At 37.8% G+C, this 23,330-nt stretch overlaps 1 protein-coding gene across 1 annotated transcript in view; it reads right to left on the reverse strand.

Annotated features, from left to right (window-relative positions):
* Positions 1–23,330, reverse strand: part of Abca13 (ATP binding cassette subfamily A member 13) — a 422,085-nt gene that overhangs the window by 271,058 nt on the left and 127,697 nt on the right. The window contains exons 28-31 of the mRNA XM_078039756.1: positions 20,106–20,219; positions 17,283–17,373; positions 5,868–6,044; positions 4,016–4,322 (exon numbers count right to left, since the gene is read on the reverse strand). Of these exons, the coding sequence (XP_077895882.1) occupies positions 4,016–4,322; positions 5,868–6,044; positions 17,283–17,373; positions 20,106–20,219 (689 nt within the window). The remainder of the gene's footprint in view (positions 1–4,015; positions 4,323–5,867; positions 6,045–17,282; positions 17,374–20,105; positions 20,220–23,330) is intronic.

Raw genomic sequence — 23,330 nt, forward strand, 5'->3', positions numbered from 1 at the left:
CAGTTACTTGAACCAAAATAGGGGATTCTTCCTTGACACCTATCATCAAATCTTTTGGCAGATCTGTTGGTTCTGCTTCCAGAATGCAACCAGAATTGATCACTGAATTGCACAACTTTGTCTGCCACAACTCTGAACCAGGCCACAGTCATCTTTCACCTGGGTCATTACATCAGCCTCCCATGTAATTTCTGTGCTCTCACAGCTACACAGCGTCTCCATACAACAGCCTGAACAAGCTTTTTTTTTTTTTTTTTGGATTTGAAAACATCACTCATGTTCAAAACCCTTCCATGATCCATTGCACTCAGATCACCTGCATCCACACAATCTGTGATCAGCTCTTTGACTTTCCTTTCTTGCCCTCAAGCACTCTTTCATGAATCTACATACACCAAACCACCCCTGCCCCAGAGCCTTTACACTGCTATTTCTCTGCCATAGAACACACTTTCCCCTGTGTTTCTGTACTCCTTCAAGTCTACTTAAATATTTCCCTCCAGCCAGAGTCTACCCCAAGCATAACTCCAGCTCTGCTTCCTTATTAATCTGAGCCCCCCCATTCTACTCCTCCCTAACATGATGGTATTTATTGCCCTTAACATCCAATACAGTTTTTTCTTCCTTATTGTATTTGTAGAGTAGATACTCTACAAATGCTTCCCTGAACTGTAAGTGACAATAGAGCATGGATTTTCACCTGTTCCTTGCACTGATTCACCCCAAGGCTAGACACTGACAAATAGCACATTAAGTGTTATACATTTTAAAATTAAAGAATATGTATCTAGTTCAATAATTAACAGAGAAACCAGTCAAATATTTCAACAAGTGTGGTATATGGTCCAAAATGTGTTTTAGACTTTTTACTCAGGTGGCTGAGTTCCAGACCCATCTCAGACTGCATCTCAATCGTGGCAGGCACACTAAGCCTCCAGAAACGCAGATGTTCTGAGACCAGACATACAGGAAGAAGAGGCCTCAAGGCTTTAAATCGTTCAGAGAAGTAAAATGCTTGCTTGCCTTTTTCAAACAAGTAAAACAAATACTTCTGAGGAGTTATGTTGCGTTATCCCAGTGAGCAGACTAAGAGAAGTAATTGCATGACATCAGAGTCATACCTAGACATTTCACAAACTCCAGCTTTCAAGCATGGAAGTTTCTCATATATAATAATTTGTCTTCAAAGGGTGAGGGGAAAAAAAGCATATCTTGTCTTTATCTATCTCATCAAAGCCTCCTTCCCAACCCTCTTGCTGTACTTGAGAACTAGTACCATGAATGGTAGGTAGGATTATTCAGTCTACCTCAGGGATTCCATCCACACCTTTACTGGAGTGTATGTCACTCTTCCCAGGGTACACACCATGTGTCAGGGAGGACAAAGCCAATCCCCAGCCACTTCCTGTGGACCAGACTGGAGAGGATTTGCATCTTCCCATCCACATAAGCATAATGTCCCCTCTTCCCTGGGTGGCAATCCTTTGGAGATGGAAGGAGACTGTCTGATGGGCTTTTCACTTTTCTAAAAGTTGACGTTTTAAAAATTGCATTATAAAGCATTGATTTATCCAAGCATCTAATAAAGGCCACTATCTCTCAGATTTCTTAGGCATTTGAGTTGTTAGGAAGCATCTGTGCAAAAACAGGAGTATACTGGTTTCTGCTGAGGTTGTCACGTCCTGGAAAAATACTGTAAGAGCATACTTTGCAAAGTTAAAAATGCTTAAAACTATCATTGCTTTGATAAAAAAGAAAAGTTTTTGTTTCACAAAGAAGGAGATTAAGAGGCTTACCAATGATTTGTCGAATGAGGAAGTTCCTGAGGGAAAATGACAGCTTGGTTTCTTTCTTCCAACCCAGTATTCTCTCCACCACACTAGGATAAGCACCCTCAGGCAGGTTTTAATCTTACCTCCACGAGATGGTTCTTCCTGTAACACTAAGTGTTCTCCAAAAATGTATAAATGAGGGGAGGAAGGACAGGAAGGAAAAGCAGGGGAATCATGAACTAAAATTGAACTCCATGCATGTATGATTTTGTTGGGATGAGCCTAAATACTATATATAAGTATAATGCTTTAATTTTTAAAAATTTTTTTCAGTTGTTGATGGACCTTTATTTTATTTATTTATTTTTATGTGGTGCTGAAACTCCAAGCCAGCGCCTCACACATGCTAGGCAAGCTCTGTACCACTGAGCCACAGCCCCAGGCCAATGCTTTAATTAAAAAAAAAAAAAAGGCAGGCCAGGCATAGTAGTAGGCACCTATAATCCCAGCAACTTGGGAGGCTGAGGCAAGAGGATCACAAGTTCAAAGCCAGCCTCAGCAAAAGCAAGACACTAAGCAACTCAGTGAGACCCTGTCTTTAAATAAAATACAAAATACAGTTGGGGATATGGCTCAGTGGTCAAGTGCCTCTGAGTTCAATCCCTCGTGCACCCCCCCCTCAAAAAAGAGAATATACAATCAAAAAATTATATTGACAAGCTATTGTGTATGGTGCGTTGTGTTAGACAGAAAGGAGAGAGTAAGACATCAAGTCACCTGTCCTTAAAAAAACAGGACCACCACCACCTGGACAGGGAGTCAACTTCTGCATGGCAACCCAAGGCTCTGTCCCCATCAGGGGTGGGATGCAGGTGAGCTGTTACCTATAGAGCCTCACTGGAAGACAAGTGTCTGTCCCTGTTCTCATAACTAACATCACACTCAAGCCTGTCCCTTTAATAATCTCGCATTCAGCCACTCACTTTCTACTGAGCCTTCGAGAAAGCTCAGAAGGTGGAATCATCAAAGTCACCTCCTGGAGGTGACAACCTCAGCAGAACACGGTATCATCAGAGCCAGCCAGGGATTGCAAAGGACTCGAAGCCTGTGTTATTCAGGTCCACGTGTGGGAGCAGGATGCTTATGAGAATATCATTCATCATGCAGAGAGGAAGGAATCCAGGCTGAGCCCACAGCCTGCAGCACTATGACTCCCCCCTTCAACACCTTTTCATGACAGTCCTTTCATGGTCTAACCCCACTCCTATGTCTTCACTCCAGTTTAGTGAGCCCTAGATGACCACAGCCTCCATTTCATGCTGCAACACACCCTGCCTGTCCTGTCCTTCCTACTACCTGCTTTTGTGACAGCCAATTCGTCTTTCTAGTCCTCTAGATAGTCCAGCTGTTCCAGGCTTTAGACTAGATTTCCTGTGTTCTCTCTTCCTATGGACAGCTCCAGTCAAAACACACTATCTAAATTTAAATAATTACTTCCTGTATTCCTAAGCCACTGACCTCTGGAATCCTCACTGGCCTATTTTTTAAAGATTTGTCCCAACAAAAAAATCTTCCTCTGTTTCCCCAAATGAAGACAAGCAGCACCTGGAGCCAGAAATGCACAGCTCTCATAAATATTGTTCATTAAATATATTCTATGGACATTTAAAACTATAGGTGCCTGATATCAAATTAAAATTCCACTTGATCACATCAAGTTGTCCCTTGGAATCCTCAGGGAATTGATTCTAGGATACCTGGCAGATTCCAGAATCCACAGATGCTCAGGTCTGCACTATAAAATAGTGCAGTACTGTATAAAACTTACACAATCTTCCATGTACTTTAAATCATCTCTACTTGTCTTACCAAATATGATGACTATATGTCACTTCATTCACAAGAATTCAGCATATAGTACAGTGCATGCCTAATTAAAATTTTGCTTTTTGGAACTTTCTGGAATTTTCTATTCAAAAATTTTCAGTCTGCAGTTGGTTGAATCTGTGGCTGCAAAGGGCTAACTATCTTACCCATCATATTTCTACATAAATAGCTCAAGTATATTAAAAAAAAACAGCCTTAAGAAAGTAATAGGAAAAGTGGATTTTAAAAAGAAAACTCTTTGAGATGACTATAGAAAAGCTTAAGGATCTTTTTCTCTATTTTGTTTTCCAAATGCAAAATTCCTCTCCCTGCAGGTAGACACTGGAGGAAAGTTTGGCTTGACTATAGCTACTTACAGGTCACTGGTGTGGCATGGGTAGGGGGCTGCCTGCGTCTGAGTGGTCGGCTCCAGGGCTTCCTGGCCAGTCTGTACTTCAATGATGGCTCTTTCAATCATGTCTTGCAGTGGGACAAAGATGTAGTTATATTTGAACCCATCAGCTGGTAAACTCTGAGGATGGAACTTCCAAGAAGGGTTTTTTATCATATCTGTTCTCATGCTGTGTAAGACGCTGGTCCGAATTGTATATGTGACATGGGGTGGCAATTTGAGAGATGTCGATCTGATTCTCCTGCGGACTAAGGAACTGTTGAATATGACACCTAGTGGCAGAAAAGGAAAAATAAAGCATCATCACAACTTAGGTAGGGGCATACATGTCACACTGCTCAGACTGGAAGACTGGTGGATTGTGGGCTTCAGCACAGCCTCCGACACCTACAGGAAGAGACTCTAACCCCAGGAAGGCAAAAATCAAGGCTCAGTTCCACAAGCAATGTGTGGTAAACTTGATCCAAGACCTGACTCCCAGTCCAAGGTACCTTTTTATCTTTATTAATAAAACAATGCTATGGTGACATAAGATAGTATTTTATTTGAGGGAGGATTTGAAAAATTGTGTGAGCCTTCTCAAGTAATCAGTCCTTCCTTTCTTCAAGTGGCAAATGCATCTGGAGGCAAAGAATCCACCTCTGAGGTTATGTAGCATTCATAACTCAAGTATATGGATTCTGTCTTCTGTCACATGGGTTCTTTACATTTTATGCAAAACCTTATTATGAGATAAATTTTGTTCTCCCCAAATTTATGTTGAAGTCCTAACCCCCAGGACTCCAGAATGTGACCACATTTGGAGACAGCATCTTGAGAGGAATTATCAAGATAAAATGAGACCTATAGGGTGGGCCCGAGTTCAATATAACATTGTCTTTATGAAAAGAGGAAACCTAGACACAGAGACAACATAGAGGGAAGATTATATAAAGCTATAGAAGAAGACAGCCATCTACAAGCCAATGAAAGACATTTACAGAAGATCTGTCCCTCACTATCTTCAAAAGGAACTAATGAATGTCTTTTTGAAAATTTTTTTAATTTATTATTTTTTACTTATCCTACTTAGTTATGCAAGACAGCAGAATGCATTTCAATTCATCGTACACAAACGGAGTGCAACATTTCCATTCTCTGGTTGTCTTGACCTTAGATTTCCAGCTTCCAGAACAAATTTTTATTGCTTATGTCACCCAAGCTATAATACTTTACCATGGTGGTCCCAGCAAAAAATATAAAACCTCAAGAAAATAAATACATAATTGGAGGCTGGAGATGTAGCTCAGTGGTTCAGTGTGAACTTAGCTTGTACAAAGCCCTGGGATCAAACCCCCAGCACCAAAATTAATAAAAATAATAATAACTTTTTGTTCAAAAAGAATAGAAAAGGATATATTATACTTAACTTGAATAGTTACACATATAATAATGGAATCTAACTGACCACTGTCTTTTTTCTCCCCCAGCCAGGATATCAAGATACTATGTTAAAAATAAAGACTATAGAGGAAATTAAAGCATAACTTCAGTCAGGAAAAATGTGACCACAAAATAATGTCCAAAAAAAAAAAAATAGTAAAAACAGATACATCAAGTCGTATTCTCTTCAGGATGCTGAAAATGTCATTGGTTGTTATGGCATGAAGCCCAGCTTTCCATTAACTCGATGTATATATGTTTCTGCTTATTTATGTTTTATCTGGAAAAGATCCCTTTTCTTTTAGAGCCAACATAAGGTAACATTAAGGAAAAATATGCAAAATGACCACCTTGGAGAGGCAGTGCCCTTGTGAACATATTTGCTCCTTACTTACTGGCCAAGAAGTTGTTTTTCTTCATGAGTTCATGGGCTTTAGTTTCCAGGATGTCAGCTGACTCCACAGCCTGGAAGCGATCCAATACCACGCAAGAAGAGAGATTCACCAAGATTTGGCCCAAGAAACGGAAGCGTCCAGCCCCTGCATGGTTAAACATCTTGTCTAGCATCCCTCCTGAGGAAAGTAAACAGATTACCACACATCAAATTCTGTTTCACCTCAGTCCTTACTGTTCATATACAGGGGGTTGCAAAACACAAAGTTGAAAATGAATATGAATTCCTTCATTCAAAATTTATCAAAAGAGTGAAATTTTGTTCATATGCAAAATTTGCTACTTGTTTGCCAACTGTAAATTCTACTTTTTATATAAGTTATCTATAATGCTAATGCATCTAAATATAAAGGGAAAAAAAAGTTGATGAACAAAGGGTAAGATTACATCCCAAGGAAATTTGTGAAAGTGAGAACCAGACAAAATAAACAAAGACGGAAAGGTCTATGAAGAGTAGGGTGAAAATCTTTCAGAAAACTCAGCAAAAAAAGAAAAAATGATGTTCCAACTTAGATCAAGTAACTCTAAAAAGTATGACTCCTCTGAAGCAGCAGGTATTTTGTGAAAGTCACTTTATGGTATTAATTTTACAGAAAAAAAAATTATCAATGAGTATTGGCACTGAGGAAACACAGTCCTCCTACACCCTCTGTCTTAGATCTTGTAAATTAGAAATGAAATACACCAAGAGATTTGCATTAGCAACATCTTGGCTCTAGAAGCTGAACATTAAACATTTTCAGGGAAAAATGCTGAGGTGTCTTATTTTTTTATTTTTTTGTTTTTTGGGGGGAAGGATGGATTTTTTGCTTTTGTGTGTGTGTTTTCACTCGGTTTCAGAAAGTACTTGGAAAAAAAGGAACCTAAAGAAAGAATATAGAATAGAAACAGTATAGAAAGAGACAGGTGCAGTGGCGCACACCTGTAACCCCAGCGGCTAGGGAGTCTGAGGTAGGAGGATTACGAGTTCAAAGCCAGCCTCTGAAAAGCAAGCCACTAAGCAACTCAGTGATACCCTGTCTCTAAATAAAATACAAAATAGGGCTGGGGATGTAGTTCAATGGTCAAGTGTCTTGAGTTCAATGCCCAATACACTCCATCCCCCAAAAAAGAGTATAGAATGGATACACAGAACACACCTGGGGAGGGAAAGCATCCTGAGAGATCATAGAACACATGAGAACACATGAGTGGCTGGGTAGGAACAGAGCTTCTCAGTTTGCTGTGTCTGAGGCCCTGCTAGCAGATGATGCATCATAGCCCCAAGTCATAGGCCACTATACAGAGGACATGTGTGCCTCCCACTCTTAAAGCATGTCTGAGAGAAAGCCACCTTCTCCCCACTGTTCTGGAAAAATGCTCACCTAGTTGGTGTGATGTTCACGGCAGAAGGGGCTCCACCCACCCTCTCCTTAATGACATCCAGAGACAGTCTCTTTCCCCACTCAGGATTTTATAAAGAAGAGAATTGGAAAGAACTGAACATATATGAAAATATGCCAAAAAAGACACAGCCAATCATAAAACTACATAAATAAAATCACTGTGTGGAATAGCTATTAGTTGCCCATGACCACTGCATTGGCTATGGGGACCTGCATATTCTAGTCTCAAGCAGTTGATGGACATCAGCTTCTGGAATAGCCCCCCCAAAAGCACTATAAAAAGCGAGGTTACAATGTGTTCCCATCAGAGAACAGTAGCTCAGGCCACAGTCCAGCAGCATCAAGCATGGAGACATGCGATTGACTGGCAGTGTTCATTTCTCAACAGTTTCACAGTCAACAATTTCTACAGTTTAGGGCTAGAAAGAATATTTGCCTGTTTGGATGATGCAACCAGAGAGGAACTAGAGGGATCCCAAGTCAGGGGTCCTCTACCTCTCTGTGTCCTGAAGCCCCCACAACTAGGAAGGTATTTTCTACTTTGGGGAATGGGAGGGAGCCTACCACAGAACATCTTGGGAGCCCTCAGAGAGGTTCTGAGCCTCAGAGTTAATGGCATGGGGTTGGCATTGACATAGAATGCTAAAAAGGATGGCTATGGTCTATTCTGGCCTCCATACACCCTACCCTGCCAGGTGCCAGACCCTGCTCACTGAACAGAAGGGCAAAGGGTGCTGGTTTCAACAGTTTCTATTTATGGAGCTCCCTGGGCCTGGATATGGAAACAGGTCCTTGCTGTCTGGGTCTTCTAGTCTAAGTATCAAACAGAGTTGAGTACTTGCTCACCACTCCCCAGTGGGCAGCTATGGATGTTTAATCCTCATCCTGTTTATGAAATGGGAATGATCATAATCCTGTAATTATCATCTTAAGGTAAAATTAAATAAAGTAACACATCTTGTCTTCACTGTGTCTGGTACAGAGTGAGCATGCAATCAAAATTCCACAGTATCACAGTTATTAATATATAAAATTGATTTCTAATAGAGGCACAGAAAAAAAAACGCACTGCCTTTAACTTGCTCTAAGTCTCAGATATTAGCTCAGGTAACATGGCATGATTTAAGCAATGTTCTGGGTAGCAGGTGGATTTCCAGGCTTCCACCCACCCCCACCCACCTCACCCAAGATGGAAAGTTCAGTGTTCCCATTCATCTGTCCTGGAGAGATAAATGGCTGCACGGTGGCCTGGCTTGGCTGATGCAGGAATAAAACTGACACTAGTAGTTCCTCTATGTCCCTCTCCAAGATGGTACCATGTGTCTGAAACTGCCCTTGGCTGATGACCCCAGCATGCAGTGTTGACCTCTCTAATTTCCACTGCAGACACTAGTGAAAAAGGAGAGGATAGGGGTGGAGAATGCAAGGAGACAACAGAGATCCTAGACAAGTCTTTACAAGGTAAATTTTTGTGAAATGACATTGGTGCATATGAGAAAAAATATATTGCATGAGTCTACTCCCCATTAATTTAGTATAAAATTATTTATCTAATTTCCCCCAAATGTTGAAATAAAGTGATGCCTGTACACAATTCATCATATTCTCTCCATGACTCTCCATGAGGTCTGGTACCCTGCCTGGCACCTGCTACAGTCTCCACATATCAGGGTCTAGAGATGTCATTTTTTTTTTTTTTTTTGCTGTGAAATGCTACTTCAAGGTGTGGTATTTATGGGTTATGCAGTGGCTGTGATGAAAATTCCCTTGGAGATTCTGTTGTTTTCTAAATAGTAGGAGTATAGAGCTAAACTTGGATATTCTTATGTGCAATGACAGTGTGGGGAGCCATCAAAACATAAGACACCTGAGTGCTGCAAAATTGACAAGACACAGCTCCACTCCAGTAGTAGTTCTTCTATTTATTCCATGTCTGACATCAAAAAGTTATTGAGTCGTTCAAAGTTTTAGTTTCCTTATTTATAGCATGAGTAAAGCAAAACTATCCCCATGAGATTATTGTGAAACTTAAAGTTTTATGCATATATGTACGTATGTGTGTTATATATGTATAAATTACCTATTTTTGATTCCTCTGCATGAAACTAAGCAGAACATTTAAAAAAGAAAAGACCAGGGCTGGGGATGTGGCTCAAGTGGTAGTGTGCTTGCCTAGCATGCGTGAGGCCCTGGGTTCGATTCTCAGCACTACATAAAAATAAAAGATATTGTGTCCATCTAAAAAACTAAAAAATAAATATTTTTTTAAAAAAGAAAAGACCAAAGAATATATTATCCATTGTTGGGGAATTGAGTTTTTAAGGAAGAGTTGGAGAGTTTTTAAAATTTTATAGGATGGTTCAAACGGAGTGTATCTTTATATTGCATTGTTATATGCTGACCATTTGTTATGAAATATGTTTCCCTGTAAGTTTAGTTAGAAAATTTAACTGCATGTAGATCTAGATGTTAAATGCAATAAAGAGTGGCTTGACCTGAGTATATATAGTATAGCTTTAATTATCTTCCAGGGCAGGAATCAAAGCTAACTGCTTTTTAAACAAGGCCTTAAGAAGCTGAATCATGTGTGTGTGTGTGTGTGTGTGTGTGTGTGTGTGTTTTCAGTCCTCTGTGCCCATAGTTCCATGTCTTTGGTTCTGCCTCCATGGATTCAGCTGACTTCAGATTCAAAGTAGTCAAAAAAAACTGTGTCTTCACAGAACATGTACAGATATTTATCTTATAATTATTCCTTAGACAATATAGTACGAGGATTTTCATAGCATTTACATTTTATTTGTTATTATAAGTAATCCAAAGGGGGATGGGCATAGGTTAAAATACTACACCATTATATATAAGCGACTGAGCAACTGTGAATTTGGTATTTGTAGAGTGTCTTAGAAGCAATTGTTTATAGAAATCAAGAATAAAGGTTCACACACACACACACACACACACACACTCACATATATATAATTAGGAATGAAAGCAAAAGCTGATCATGAATCTCACTGGGTCTTGGAATACTATGCTGATCTCCTTCCTCTGAGAAGAAAGCAGCAATATCCTTGTTGGGTAACAGTTCCTGTACCATGTATTGATTGTTAAAATGCAGTCAGGTATTAATTGCATGTGCTATCACTGTGGAGACTTCCTGTGTTCTCTCCAACCTGCAGGATTAAAGGACACTGCTGAGGGAAAAGGGTGGAATGCAGAGGACAGGATTCTGGGGATGAACCCCCAGGAGCCTGTAACTGAGGCCTTGTCTTCTTGGATCACTCCATCTCCTATGGTATGTACTAAGATATGGGACAAGGTAGAACACACAGGGCCTTTGGAACAAGAGGAGTCATGAGAAAGATGCACAGGCCCACTCAGTCCTACAGAACAAGACAAGAATCCTATAGTTCACACATAGGTTAACATAGTATAAAATTCTGCTATAATTTGGTTTCAAATTCCAGATAACAATAAAAGATGGCCATCGTTTTTCCATCCAATGATTATAACTAAGGATCCTTGGCATAGCAGGAATTAGCAAAAGCAGACTGGAGAATTTAAGAACCTAATCATTTTCAACAAGTGACTCCAACCTATTGCTCTAAGGGGATGATTCTTAATCCATGCATGGCAGACACCTTGAGCCTACAGTGCATTGTGATAGGTTGTCCTACACATTGTAGAACATTTGGTAGTACCCAAGCCTCTTCCTATCAGATACCAGTAACATCTCACCAGCTGTGACAACCCAAACAACCTCCATACATTGCCAGTTGACCTTGGAGAATGCCAGCTGAGAATCATTGATCTAGACCGAGTCACAATAATTTCCACTTACAAAAAAATGTCCAGTCAGATTTTAACATCAATGAGTAAGAAAATTCTTCAAAGAAAGAACTCAAAATAAGTCAACAACAACAACAACAAAAAATGGTAACAACAACAATAACCCTAAAGATAAAAATGACTTTATCTTTTAAGTGGAGGTAAAAATATCACAGAAATAATGACAAGAAAACTTCCCCTAATTAAAGGTTGATAGTCTTTAGATTAAAAGAACTTAATATTATTGAAGAACTTTCTGCTTAGTGTAACAGAGAACAACTTATCCCTGACAAATTTTTCTACCAAGAAAAACTAGAAAATACAAATGACATTTTCAAAATCTTTATAAAGTCTTTAAAAAGCTACCAAGGTACCAAAGACTTGAAGGTCCAAGATCTTTGGTGAGAAAAGGAAAATGTCTGCTATTTGATACCACCAAGGACTGGGAGGATCCATCTCCAGCAATCCTAATACAGCTTTAACTCCAGGGACAACACAGCATGTGGACCCTGGTAAATACAAACTTTTGTTGTAGTATCTTAAGGAAGCTACTCAGGGACAAAAGCAAACTATAAATCAGTTCTGTTTAAAGAAGAGAGAGTGGGCCTACCATAGCTCTCTGCCAGAAAGTGCAAAATGACATTATCTGAAGAAAGTTAACACTATCTGGAGACCTAGATAGATAATTTTTTTTATAGATAATGGCTGGTATTTAAAGAAAAAAATCTAATGAAAAAAATATCTAATGTTCCTGAAGATAAACCTAAATTATCAAAAAAACAAGAGGAAAAATAGACTTTAAAAACAATTCACAAAAAGAATGAATTATTATAGTTCACAACATAGACTTCTAAATATGATTATATTTCTAAAAATTAGGTTGAACTAGAGGAACCTTTAGTAGAGAACTAAAAACTATTTAAAAAAAAGAAAAATTGTAAATATGAATGGAAAATACAATAATGAAATAAAAAAGTTCTATGGGAATGTCTAATATCAGATTAGACTCAACTAAATAGAGAATTAATAGACTACAAAACTGGCAAGAAAATTCACAAACTGAAGCAGACAGAGAAAATAAAAAGTTGGAAAACATTGAAAAGAATATAAGAACAATAGGGATAGTATGAAAAATTTTAGTCATGTTTAATTAGAGTTGCAGAAAAGGACAGAGAGAAATGGTCAGAAGAAATATTCTATCACATAATGGCCACGACTTTTCCAAAATGTAAGCTATCAAGCCACTGATTCAAGAAGTGCTACAAAACCGTGCAGTTTTTCTCCTAAAAAAAAAAAAAAAAAAAAAAATCAAAGCAAGTCATACTAAAACTTCTGAAAAGGAAAGGGAAGAAATGGGGAAAAAAAGAGTGGGGAGAGGAAACAAGGAGGGAGAGGGAAAAGGAAGAGAGAAGAAGAGAGAAAGAAAGTAAGGGAAGAAAGGAAGAATTGAAATACTAATGGGGAAATATAAATATCTCATATATGTTCTCAGAGGAAAATAAAATACAGTATCAAAATATATAAGACCAAAATTAACAGAACTTACAGGAGAAACAGATCTACAATCATAATGGTAAATTAATAACTGATAGAACAAGCACAGGATACACAGGATTGTACTCAACAGTAGCAGAACCACTGTATGCAGAAACCAACGTTAACCATGTGTATAGACAGTAAGCGAGTCTCAAGAGATTTGAAACAAATGTCATCATTTTGACAGAGGACATTCCCTGACCACTGTGAAACAGAGATATAAAGATAATAGAAAATCCAAATATATAGAAACTATAGTCTTTTAAATTACCCAACACAAAAAAATTATACTAGATATGAAAAAATAGTTTTAATTGATAACGTAAGTGGAACATATCAAAACTTGTGAGATGTATTTAAGGCAATGTTCAAAGGGAAATGCTTATATATACACACACACACACACACACACACACACACACACACACACATATATATAACATAATATGTATTAATATAGAAAAGATTAAAAGGATGGAAATTGATGATATAAGTATCCAACTCAAGGAGTTATTTGGAAAAAGGAAAGAAAAACCAGATACAGTGGCACACACCTCTAATCCCAGTGGCTTAGAAGGCTGATGCAGAAGGATGGCAAGGTCAAAGCCAGTCTCAGCAACTTAGCAAAGCCTTAAGCAACTTATCAAGACCCTGTCTCAAAAAATAAAAAGAGCTGGGGATGTGGCTAAGTGGTTGAACATCTCTGGATTCAATCCTTGGTAAATGACAACAACAACAAAATAACCACCAAAGAACATAAAATGATGAGGCCAATCATCATTTTATGATCAGAAAAGACCCAAAATTAATGAAATAGAAAATAAACATAAAGAAATAATGCAATAAATCAAATATTTTTGTGAAAATATTAATAAATATTGATATTTTCTAACAAGACTGATAAAAAAAGGGGTAGGGAAAGAGAGATAGAAGAGAGAGTATACAAATCATTGTTATTAAAAAAATCAAGAATAAAATATTGCCACCAAATCTTCAGATTTGATGAGACTGCTAGGTAAAATTACTCAGATTTTTTTTTCCTTTGTGCACCCATCTTTCAGATGACATTTTTGAATGTGAGCTAACACAACATGGAAATAAAATTAAAATGAAGATGTGGAACCCAGGAATTTTGGTAGCCCATGCCCAGACAGCAAAGAATTCCCAGGAAAGGGCAGCCCAGTGATAGTCAGAAGGATCAATTGCCTTTTCAAGGGTGTGAGGGAGGAAGGGGCTCTGCCAGCTGTCTGCATAGACAGAAGGACTAAACATAAAGAAGAGATTGACACAGTGGGGGCAGGGTAAGGAAGAGCAAATGTTGCATGTAAAAGCAAGAAAACGAGAATCTTCAGGAAAGGGGGAACATGGTAAAAAAGGAAATTTCATTATCATGCATAGCCTAGTTCTTCGTAGGACAATATTTATCTAGTCATTATGTTTTATTACAACTAGAATGGTCATATAACCAGAGTGGGAGCAACCAGGCGGGGAAATGGTGTGATGCAGAACTCAATCTGCATCCTTCAGAACAGGAAATCAATTGATAATTCCTACAATGAATAAATCAAGAAAGACTACTATAGGCATATCATTTAAGGCTATAATAACCAATCCAGAAGAAATCACTAAATAAGTTTAAAGCAATTCATACTTGGGAGTAAAAATGGAAGGGAAGGGGCTCAGAACACTCTTAGTAACAAAGTCAATAGTTTTGAATATGAAGAACCTTTTCAATACAGTTTTTACAAACCATTTTAAAAATGATAAGGATAATATGATCATTTTTTGTCAAAATGCACATACCTGCACTCATGTAAGTACATATAAATCTGTCTGAAAAAGAACTCCAAGGCTTTTACAATAGCTATCTTTGATGAAATGAAGGGTGGCTTTTTCTTCTGGTTTATTTGTATCTTGTAATGGTTCTATGACAGATATATATTGCTTGTATGATAAGCAAAAAAATAAAATAAAATAAAATAATATAATGTATAAAATCGACACAGTGGGTAGGAAAACATTCCCAGGGATTGCATCAATATAATTTCAAATAGTCATTTTAGGGCAGTCTCCAGATACTGGTTACAGGATGAATAAATATATGTATGATGAAGGTCTAAATTTTAAAAGGATGTATGCAGAAAGGTGAGTGATTTCTTTAGCTAAGGAGATATAAATGGGATGTTCAGGGTCCAGCTCAGAGTTAGAGCACTTGCCTAGCATGCATAAGGTCCTCAGCATCACAAAAATAAAAAACTGAATAGAGATTTGCTTCTCCTCTGTGATCAATCCTCCACAACCAGAGCCTTGCAAGGTACCTGTCTTCACACTGTGCTTGTTCATGAAGGGCTGTGCAGAGACACTTGGAAAATAACATGTTCCCTCCTAGCTGATAAGAGGATCTTCAGTCTCCAAATTTGGGACAGGGGAAGGAATTCACTTCATAATCTGAAACTTCCATGTGAATCCCACATTTTGGGATCCCACACACTTGTAGAGAAATGTCTGAATTTCTGAGTTCCCCTTAATTTTATAACATAAGTTTATATATAGAAAAAAAACTATTCAAAAGCAATGTTGTTGTTATGGTTTGGATATGAGGTATCCCCCAAAAGCTCATGTGTTAGGCACTGCAGGAAGGTTCTGAAGAGAAATGATTGGGTCCTAAGAGTTTTAACTCAGTCAGTGAATTAATCCTGATGGGGCTCACTGAGTGGTAACTGGAGGCAGGTGGGGTGAGGCTGGAGGAGGTAGGACTTGGGAATGTGGCTTTGGAGTATATATTTGTATCTGAAGAGTGGAGTTTTTCTATTTCTCTGCTTTCAGATTACCATGTGAGCTGTTTCCCTCTGCCACACTCTGCCATCATGATTTTCTGCCTCACCTCAAGCCCCAAAAGTAATGGAGCGGCTGTCTATGGATTGAGACCTCTGAAACCATAAGCATCCAAATAAACTCTTCCTCCTCTACAATTTTTGTGGTTGGGTCCTTTAGCAAAATATCTGTTTCAACAGTTGGTTCTCAGCAGCAGCATTTTGAACAAATGGTATCCAAGTACATTGCACACTGTAAGACAACCAAATCAACATCCACACCACTGCATATGCAAAGGGATGAGACCATGGGTGTTCTGGACCAAAAGTCTCTTGGACTTCTGTCAATCCTTGGTTGCAACAACACAAGATGGGAGCCTTGTTATAATAAGCTTTTCAATTAAGACATGTTTTACAAAAATGTTTTAATTGAAAATATTATTTAGGCAGTGATATTTATTTTTCAATACAGATTAAGCATCCTAAAATCATAAAACCTAAAACCATCTGAAATACTTCAAAATCTTAAACTTTCAGAGTGCTGAAATTAAGCCATAGGTGGAAAATTCCATACTGTAAAACTGTAGTTTTACAAGCATCATTAAAATTATCATGTACCTTTTAACTGTATATAAGATATACATAAGGAATTTTGTGTGTAGACTTGGGTCCTATCCCCAAGCTAATACATGATGCATATTCCAATACTCCAAAAAATCTAAAAACATCCCAAATCTCAAATAGTTCCAAGTATTTCAGGCAAGGGATACTCAACCTGTATTTTTTCTTTTTTTGAGAGAGAGAGAGAGAGAGAGAGAGAGAGAGAGAGAGAGAGAATTTTTTAATATTTATTTTTTAGTTTTTGGCAGACACAACATCTTTGTTTGTATGTGGTGCTGAGGATCGAACCCGGGCTGCACGCATACGAGGCGAGCGCGCTACCGCTTGAGCCACATCCCCAGCGACTCAACCTGTATTATTAACGTTAATTAAGTGGTACATTTACCAAATACTTTTTCATAGAAGGGAAGTACTATGCCTAATAGAAAACCTTGCCTTCTTCTAAGCCATTTGCTTCAAGCATATCTGAGCCTTGTCCCTTGCACAAAGCAGAATGCCAGTGTACCAGAACCAGAAAACTGACATGTATCTTTTTCTTGTCTCCAGGTCCCCCAGTGGGGTTAGGCTACTGACCTTAGCATGCCCTTGACATGCCCCTTGTCATATCCCTGACAGAGTCTTGATTCTGTCTCACTGCTTCTAAGCATGGGCATCCCATCTTCTGCAGTGTGACCAAAATAGTTCATACTCCTCTAGAGATCCCTGCATGGACTAGGGATCCATGTCTTTGTATCTTCTATTTGTGAAACACCTACATGTATTCATGGACTGTAGTAGAAGTATAATAAATGTTTGCTAATCGGTAGATTTTTTTTAAATCTGATTTCCACATTTTCAAGTCAATGCAACTGCTTTCAATATACTATTAACTCAATATTAACTTTTTCATACACTCGCTTTGTAACTCAGAGTTTTTGAATTCCAATCAGAAGCCTTTCTTTTTAACTAAGTTCTTTACAAGTCAAACCCTGAATTATCAAATCAGAAAACTACAGGTATGCACAAACTTTGGAGTGTATTTAGTTCAAGTGTTTCAGGTTACAGATAAGAACATAGAAACCAAAAGGACAAGTAACCTGGAAATATCACCCAGAAACTTCATGACCAAAGGGGAAGACCTACAGGGCAGAACCACTGAATGGATGAACCCTGACCTGTGCATCAGCTCACTCACCATATGTCTGGAGGTTTTCAGTGAGTTTGTCCACATCAATGTGCAATTGGCTTTCTACAAAGTTTCTTATAAATTTGTTTTTCAGCGCTTCCTAAAGGAAAATGGTAGAGCTTTAAAAAAATAATTGTATCATGTCTCCTTATTGAATAACTTACTAGACTTATTCAACGTTTCATCTTATTGGAAAAAGGCAAACCAAATCCACTTAAGAGAAGTTCTAAAACATCACAATAAACAAGGAGCTAACATTTAATTAAGTCTTTACCTTGAAAAATCAAAGTAATGATTATGAAATTTTAGGGTATTATTGTAATGATATGCTAATACTGAAAATGAGAAATAAATTAATCAGTGACTTTTGGGGCAAACTTTTCTAATGGAGCTATATGGAGCTCCTTTATTTTATATATGATCTCTTCCTTCACATGACCTTTCCACAGGCTGGTTGTAAAGAAGTGATCATCCAAAACCCTGAAGAAGGGACTCTGACTTTTCCTCAGCCCTCTTTTAAGCCTATAATGTGCAAATCTTCATCTTTGGAAGAACCTTTCATTGCATCATCTGTACCACTGTCCTCCCATTATCAGTGGCTCTAACACTCTCCCATTTGTCAAAGGTTTTACTATGGAGATTTCTCCAAAATGATTGTCATCACGTTAATGAAATTTTGCATCTTGATTTTGAAATTAGCATGCGTTTACTTTCATTATACTTCTACATCCAACATCTGACAAAAAAAAAAAAATACTGATACACTGAGGCTGAATACCAGAATGAAAAAGTGAGATTAATGTTGGAATTTACTAGTTCTCTGGAGAATATTTATATGTTATGCACGTTTTGTTGCCCCACATAAGCTCATACTTGAGAATTTCATGTTGGAATTCTCAAATAGCATGAACTTTCTGCATTCCTCATACTTGCTTCGCTTCACAGGATGGTTCTACCTAATTACGTCTGAGGATGACAAGACTTTATTATGAAATCTGAGTGCTTGTACTTTTTTTTAAACAATCCTATCTTCTTTCTTTGGATATTAGTTATTTGCCAGATAACATACAGGGTACTTTGTTATACATTATGTCATTTAATCTCAGGGACACTCCATGCAGAAATTACTGTTGCCTTTTACTGATGGGGAAAACAGGACTGAATTATGGGCATCTCCTAAAGACACCAACACCTCCATCTAGTGGCAGAACCAAGTTTGGACTTCACTACAGACACTGGTAGCTCTCCCTGAACACGATGCCAATGCTAAGAAATAGGATAAAACTTAGGAGATTCGTTGTAAGATTAAAAAGTTCTTCAGGTGATTGGATATGTGACTTTAATTTCTGACATGGCTATGGAGTAAACGGCACTCAGCTGAACTACAGACTTCCAAAGGAGCTGCCCAGTGTTTGAGGCAGGGTTAGGTACATCTTTTTGTAATTTTGAATGTACTTTGCATTCTGTCAGCTTAGCACTTCACATAATATTGTAAGTCACTATTTGTAGTGGCAGCAGAGTCCTTATCAAAATCTAAACTATTTACTACCTGGACCATTGCAGAAAAAAAGTTTGCTGATCTATTTATTAACAACTTAATCCATGAGCAAACAAATTAAAGAAGAATAACCATACAATAATAGCTAAGGAATATGCCTGAGGCCACTTTAAAAAATGAGCATTGCAGACCTCCAACTTCAAGGAACAGAAGGAACCAAGTTCCCACTGTTGCATTCTGCATGCACCAGTTTGCCCAGACTCTGCACCTCCACAGACTGCTCCTGGACAATGACCATCATGGTAAACCCACTCCTAGGAGCCACTGGGACTTGGGACCCAGGACTCCTCTGTTGATAACCAGCCTTATCTCCACAGCTCCTTCACAGCCTTGCCCACTGTTCATTCAATTGCAGGGCTGACCAGAATACCTCCCACCTTCTCTCCAGGTTTGATTTGCATCCCTGTTGGAGATGACCTTGCCAAAAAACTTTTCCAGCTCCCTCTTTTTTTAAGAGCCATTTATCATAATAAAATTCTTGCATAGAATCTCACCTTGGCATCTGCTTCTTGGAGGACCTGGAATCACACTGCAGTATTTCCTCTGTGTCACACCTTATTTCCAAGTGCCTTACATATCCCATCTCACTTAGACCTCATAGCTACTATTATTTCCTCATTACACAAGTATGAGGCCCACAGCCCAGAGAGGTTCAGCAACCAGTACAAGATCACACAGGTGGTGGAATGCAGAGGAATTTTGTACTCAAACCAAATGATCTGGCTCTGCATTCCACAACCTGGACTACTTGTCTGCTAGGTAAAAAATAAACCAAACATGAACCAAAATTCAGACCTATTTTCTCTGGTCAGATCTAACATGAGCTAGGATTTCAAAAATTCCCTAAAATGTTACTAGGTAAACTATCTGTTTATCTGTTAATGATGGTCGCACTCTGAAGAAGCCATTTAAAACCGTAACCCACTCATTTTGTCAACATTAGGTTGTCAATTCAGAATCTTAGAAAATGATAACAAAAAATAAATTTGTAATTGAAAAGAATGCAAACTCTTTAAAATAAATTTAATATGGAATTGGTAAATATTATTAAATTATTCTTTATTCACATAATAGCACTGTTTCGCATGAGTAGACTCTGGAAAGACACAAGAAGTTCTTACATGAATCCAATCTTATGTCAATTCTACTATTCATCTGGGAAAACCATGCCTGAGAGGACTTTGTAGAATCTTTTAGAGGGCTGCTCCAATGTCTCAGACAGACTCTAGCAGGCAGCTCTCCCAGCCTCAGTGGCTAAGGCACTCACTACTCACCTGCAGTTGGCTGAACATTTGGCCATTTCCACTTCCCTGGAAAAGACTTGATAGCTTCAGTAGTGTTTCTGATAAAATTTTTAGATTGTCCACAAAATAAAAAGTGTAATTAGCCTGCAAAATGAAGCACATTCAAATATGTCTCTTAATTAATTGCTATATTACTATGAATCTTCAGTCCTGTAGCAACTACAAGGTCAACAGGCATTTTCTTTTCTTTTTTTTATTGTTGGTCGTTCAAAACATTACACAGTTCTTAATACATCATATTTCACAGTTTGATTCAAGTGGGTTATGAACTCCCAACTTTACCCCGTATACAGATTGCTGTATCACATCAGTTACCCTTCCATTGATTGACATATTGCCTTTCTAGTGTCTGATGTATTCTGCTGTCTGTCCTATTCTCTACTATCCCCCCCTCCCCTCCCCTCCCCTTTTCTCTCTCTACCCCTTCTACTGTAAATCATTTCTTCCATTTGTATTATCTTGTCTTACCCCTCCTTTCCTCTTATATATCATTTTGTATAACCCTGAGGATCGCCTTCCATTTCAATGCGATTTCCCTTCTCACTCCCTTTCCCTCCCACCTCTCATCCCTGTTTAATGTAAATCTTCTTCTCAAGCTCTTCGTCCCTACCCTGTCCTTGTTTACTCCCCTTATATCAAAGGGGTCATTTGGTATTTGTTTTTTAACGATTGACTAGCTTCACTTAGCATAATCTGCTCTAATGCCATCCATTTCCCTCCAAATTCTATGATTTTGTCATTTTTTAAAGTTGGTTATGATCTACATACTGTGGGATCGGGCCCCAAATTCCTCAATAGGACACCCATAGCGCAAGAGTTAACAACTAGAATCAACAAATGGGACTTACTCAAACTAAAAAATTTTTTCTCAGCAAAAGAAACAATAAGAGAGATAAACAGGGAGCCTACATCCTGGGAACAAATCTTTAATCCACACACTTCAGATAGAGCCCTAATATCCATAATATACAAAGAACTCAAAAAATTAGGCAATAAGATAACAAATAACCCAATCAGTAAATGGGCCAAGGACCTGAACAGACACTTCTCAGAGGAGGACATACAATCAATCAATAAGTACATGAAAAAATGCTCACCATCTCTAGCAGTCAGAGAAATGCAAATCAAAACTACCCTAAGATACCACCTCACTCCAGTAAGATTGGCAGCCATTAGGAAGTCAAACAACAATAAGTGATGGAGAGGATGCGGGGAAAAGGGTACTCTTGTTCATTGCTGGTGGGACTGCAAATTGGTGAAGCCAATTTGGAAAGCAGTATGGAGATTTCTTGGAAAGCTGGGAATGGAACCACCATTTGACCCAGCTATTCCCCTTCTCGGTCTATTCCCCAAAGACCTAATAAGAGCATGCTACAGGGACACTGCTACATCGATGTTCATAGCAGCACAATTCACGATAGCAAGATTGTGGAACCAACCTAGATGCCCTTCAATAGATGAATGGATAAAAAAATGTGGCATTTATACTCAACAGGCATTTTATACCACATGGTCACAAGAGCAAAGGCTGCCATTTCCCCTTCAGACTGGCTGACACCTCACTCCATACGCTCCTAAGAGAGCTCTCAAGATCCCTCTCCTTGGCTCTTCCTATCTCTTACTTCCTGCCTGTTCAGCATTCTGTCTCTAGTAGTAGACCATCTTTTAGGTACAGCATACAGCCCCAGTACATACTGACCAAATAAAACAACGGTTGTCCACATTTCCTCCTGCAAAATATGTTCTCAACTAAGATCAACTTATTTGTTTTATGGTATCTGACACTGAGGAAGATAGAGTAAAACTAGTGCACATATTGCTTTATTGTTATTGGTTGAACACATTGGTGTAAGACGTTTGTAAAACAAGTTGGCATCATAAAAACATGCACAGTCACAGATCCATAAAAGAATTCACGTCTTTTTCTCTCAAGATAAAAATATTATATCCTAACAAAATAATTTAAATACAATATAAAATTATAACCAGGAAAATGTCAACTGTAATATTATTATATTTAATAATAGTCTGAAAATAGTGTCAATGCCAAACACACACTCATAGAGGAGGGTTTGAGAGTCCACCACTATCTCCTGAAGGTCATTAGGAGAATCTTCCAGTGGCTAAGAGCTGAAGAGCAGCCACTATCAAACAGAGGAAAACTTTAAGTCAACTTTAGCCTTCTAGAAAAATAGAAGTGAGAACTGTTGTAAATATTAAGATTAATTAGCATTTCATTTTCATTTGGCACATACATAACAAATGCTCAGTAAACTTCAGCTATGCTAGTCAAAACACATGCAGGCACACAGGGGTTGAATATTGTTATTAATGCAACCAACTTACAAGATTTACAAATAATCTAAAAACAGGGAATACACAGACATGTGCTCCAACACATATGTATGAATATCTATACATATATACCAAGTTATTACAACTTAAATAATTTGAAATATCCAAATTTATCATATAAATATATACACCCCCCCCCAAACACACACCCTTGCTTTTCTAATGCACAAGAAAATTTCACTAAAACAAATAATATGATAGGTAATAATATATAAATATATAAATAATATATAAATATATAATTAATATAATAGGTAACAAATAAATCTCTAACATGTCAAACATGTAAACTATTTAAATAAATTATTTAAATGTCAAACATGTAAATTATTTAAGCATATATCATGAAATTAAAATTATTAAAATGCATACAATTTTGAAATTAACAAATTGAAATTTTAAAACACTATAAATAATGAATTTCAAGAAGTTATTTAGGAAAAATATATACAAAATAATGATATTGGCTATCAAAATATATTGGATATAACCAAAATTCTGATTCACTTATGTTTGTTAAAATTGAAAAGTGAAAGGTAGACTCCTATAGCACAAGAATTAAAACCAAGAATCAATAAATGGGATGGATTCAAACTAAAAAGTTTATTCTCAGAAAAAGAAATAATCTGTAAAGTGAACAGAGAGCCTACATCCTGGGAGCAAATCTTTACCCCTCACACATCAGATAGAGCACTAATCTCTAGGGTATATAAAGAACTCAAGAAGCTAAGCACCAATAAAACAAATAACCCAATCAGTAAATGGGCCAAGGACCTGAACAGACACTTCTCAGAAGAGGATATAAAATCAGTCAACAAACATATGAAAAAATGCTCATCA

Source organism: Ictidomys tridecemlineatus, chromosome 2 (genome assembly GCF_052094955.1).
Source record: "Ictidomys tridecemlineatus isolate mIctTri1 chromosome 2, mIctTri1.hap1, whole genome shotgun sequence".
Classification (NCBI taxonomy): domain Eukaryota; kingdom Metazoa; phylum Chordata; class Mammalia; order Rodentia; family Sciuridae; genus Ictidomys; species Ictidomys tridecemlineatus.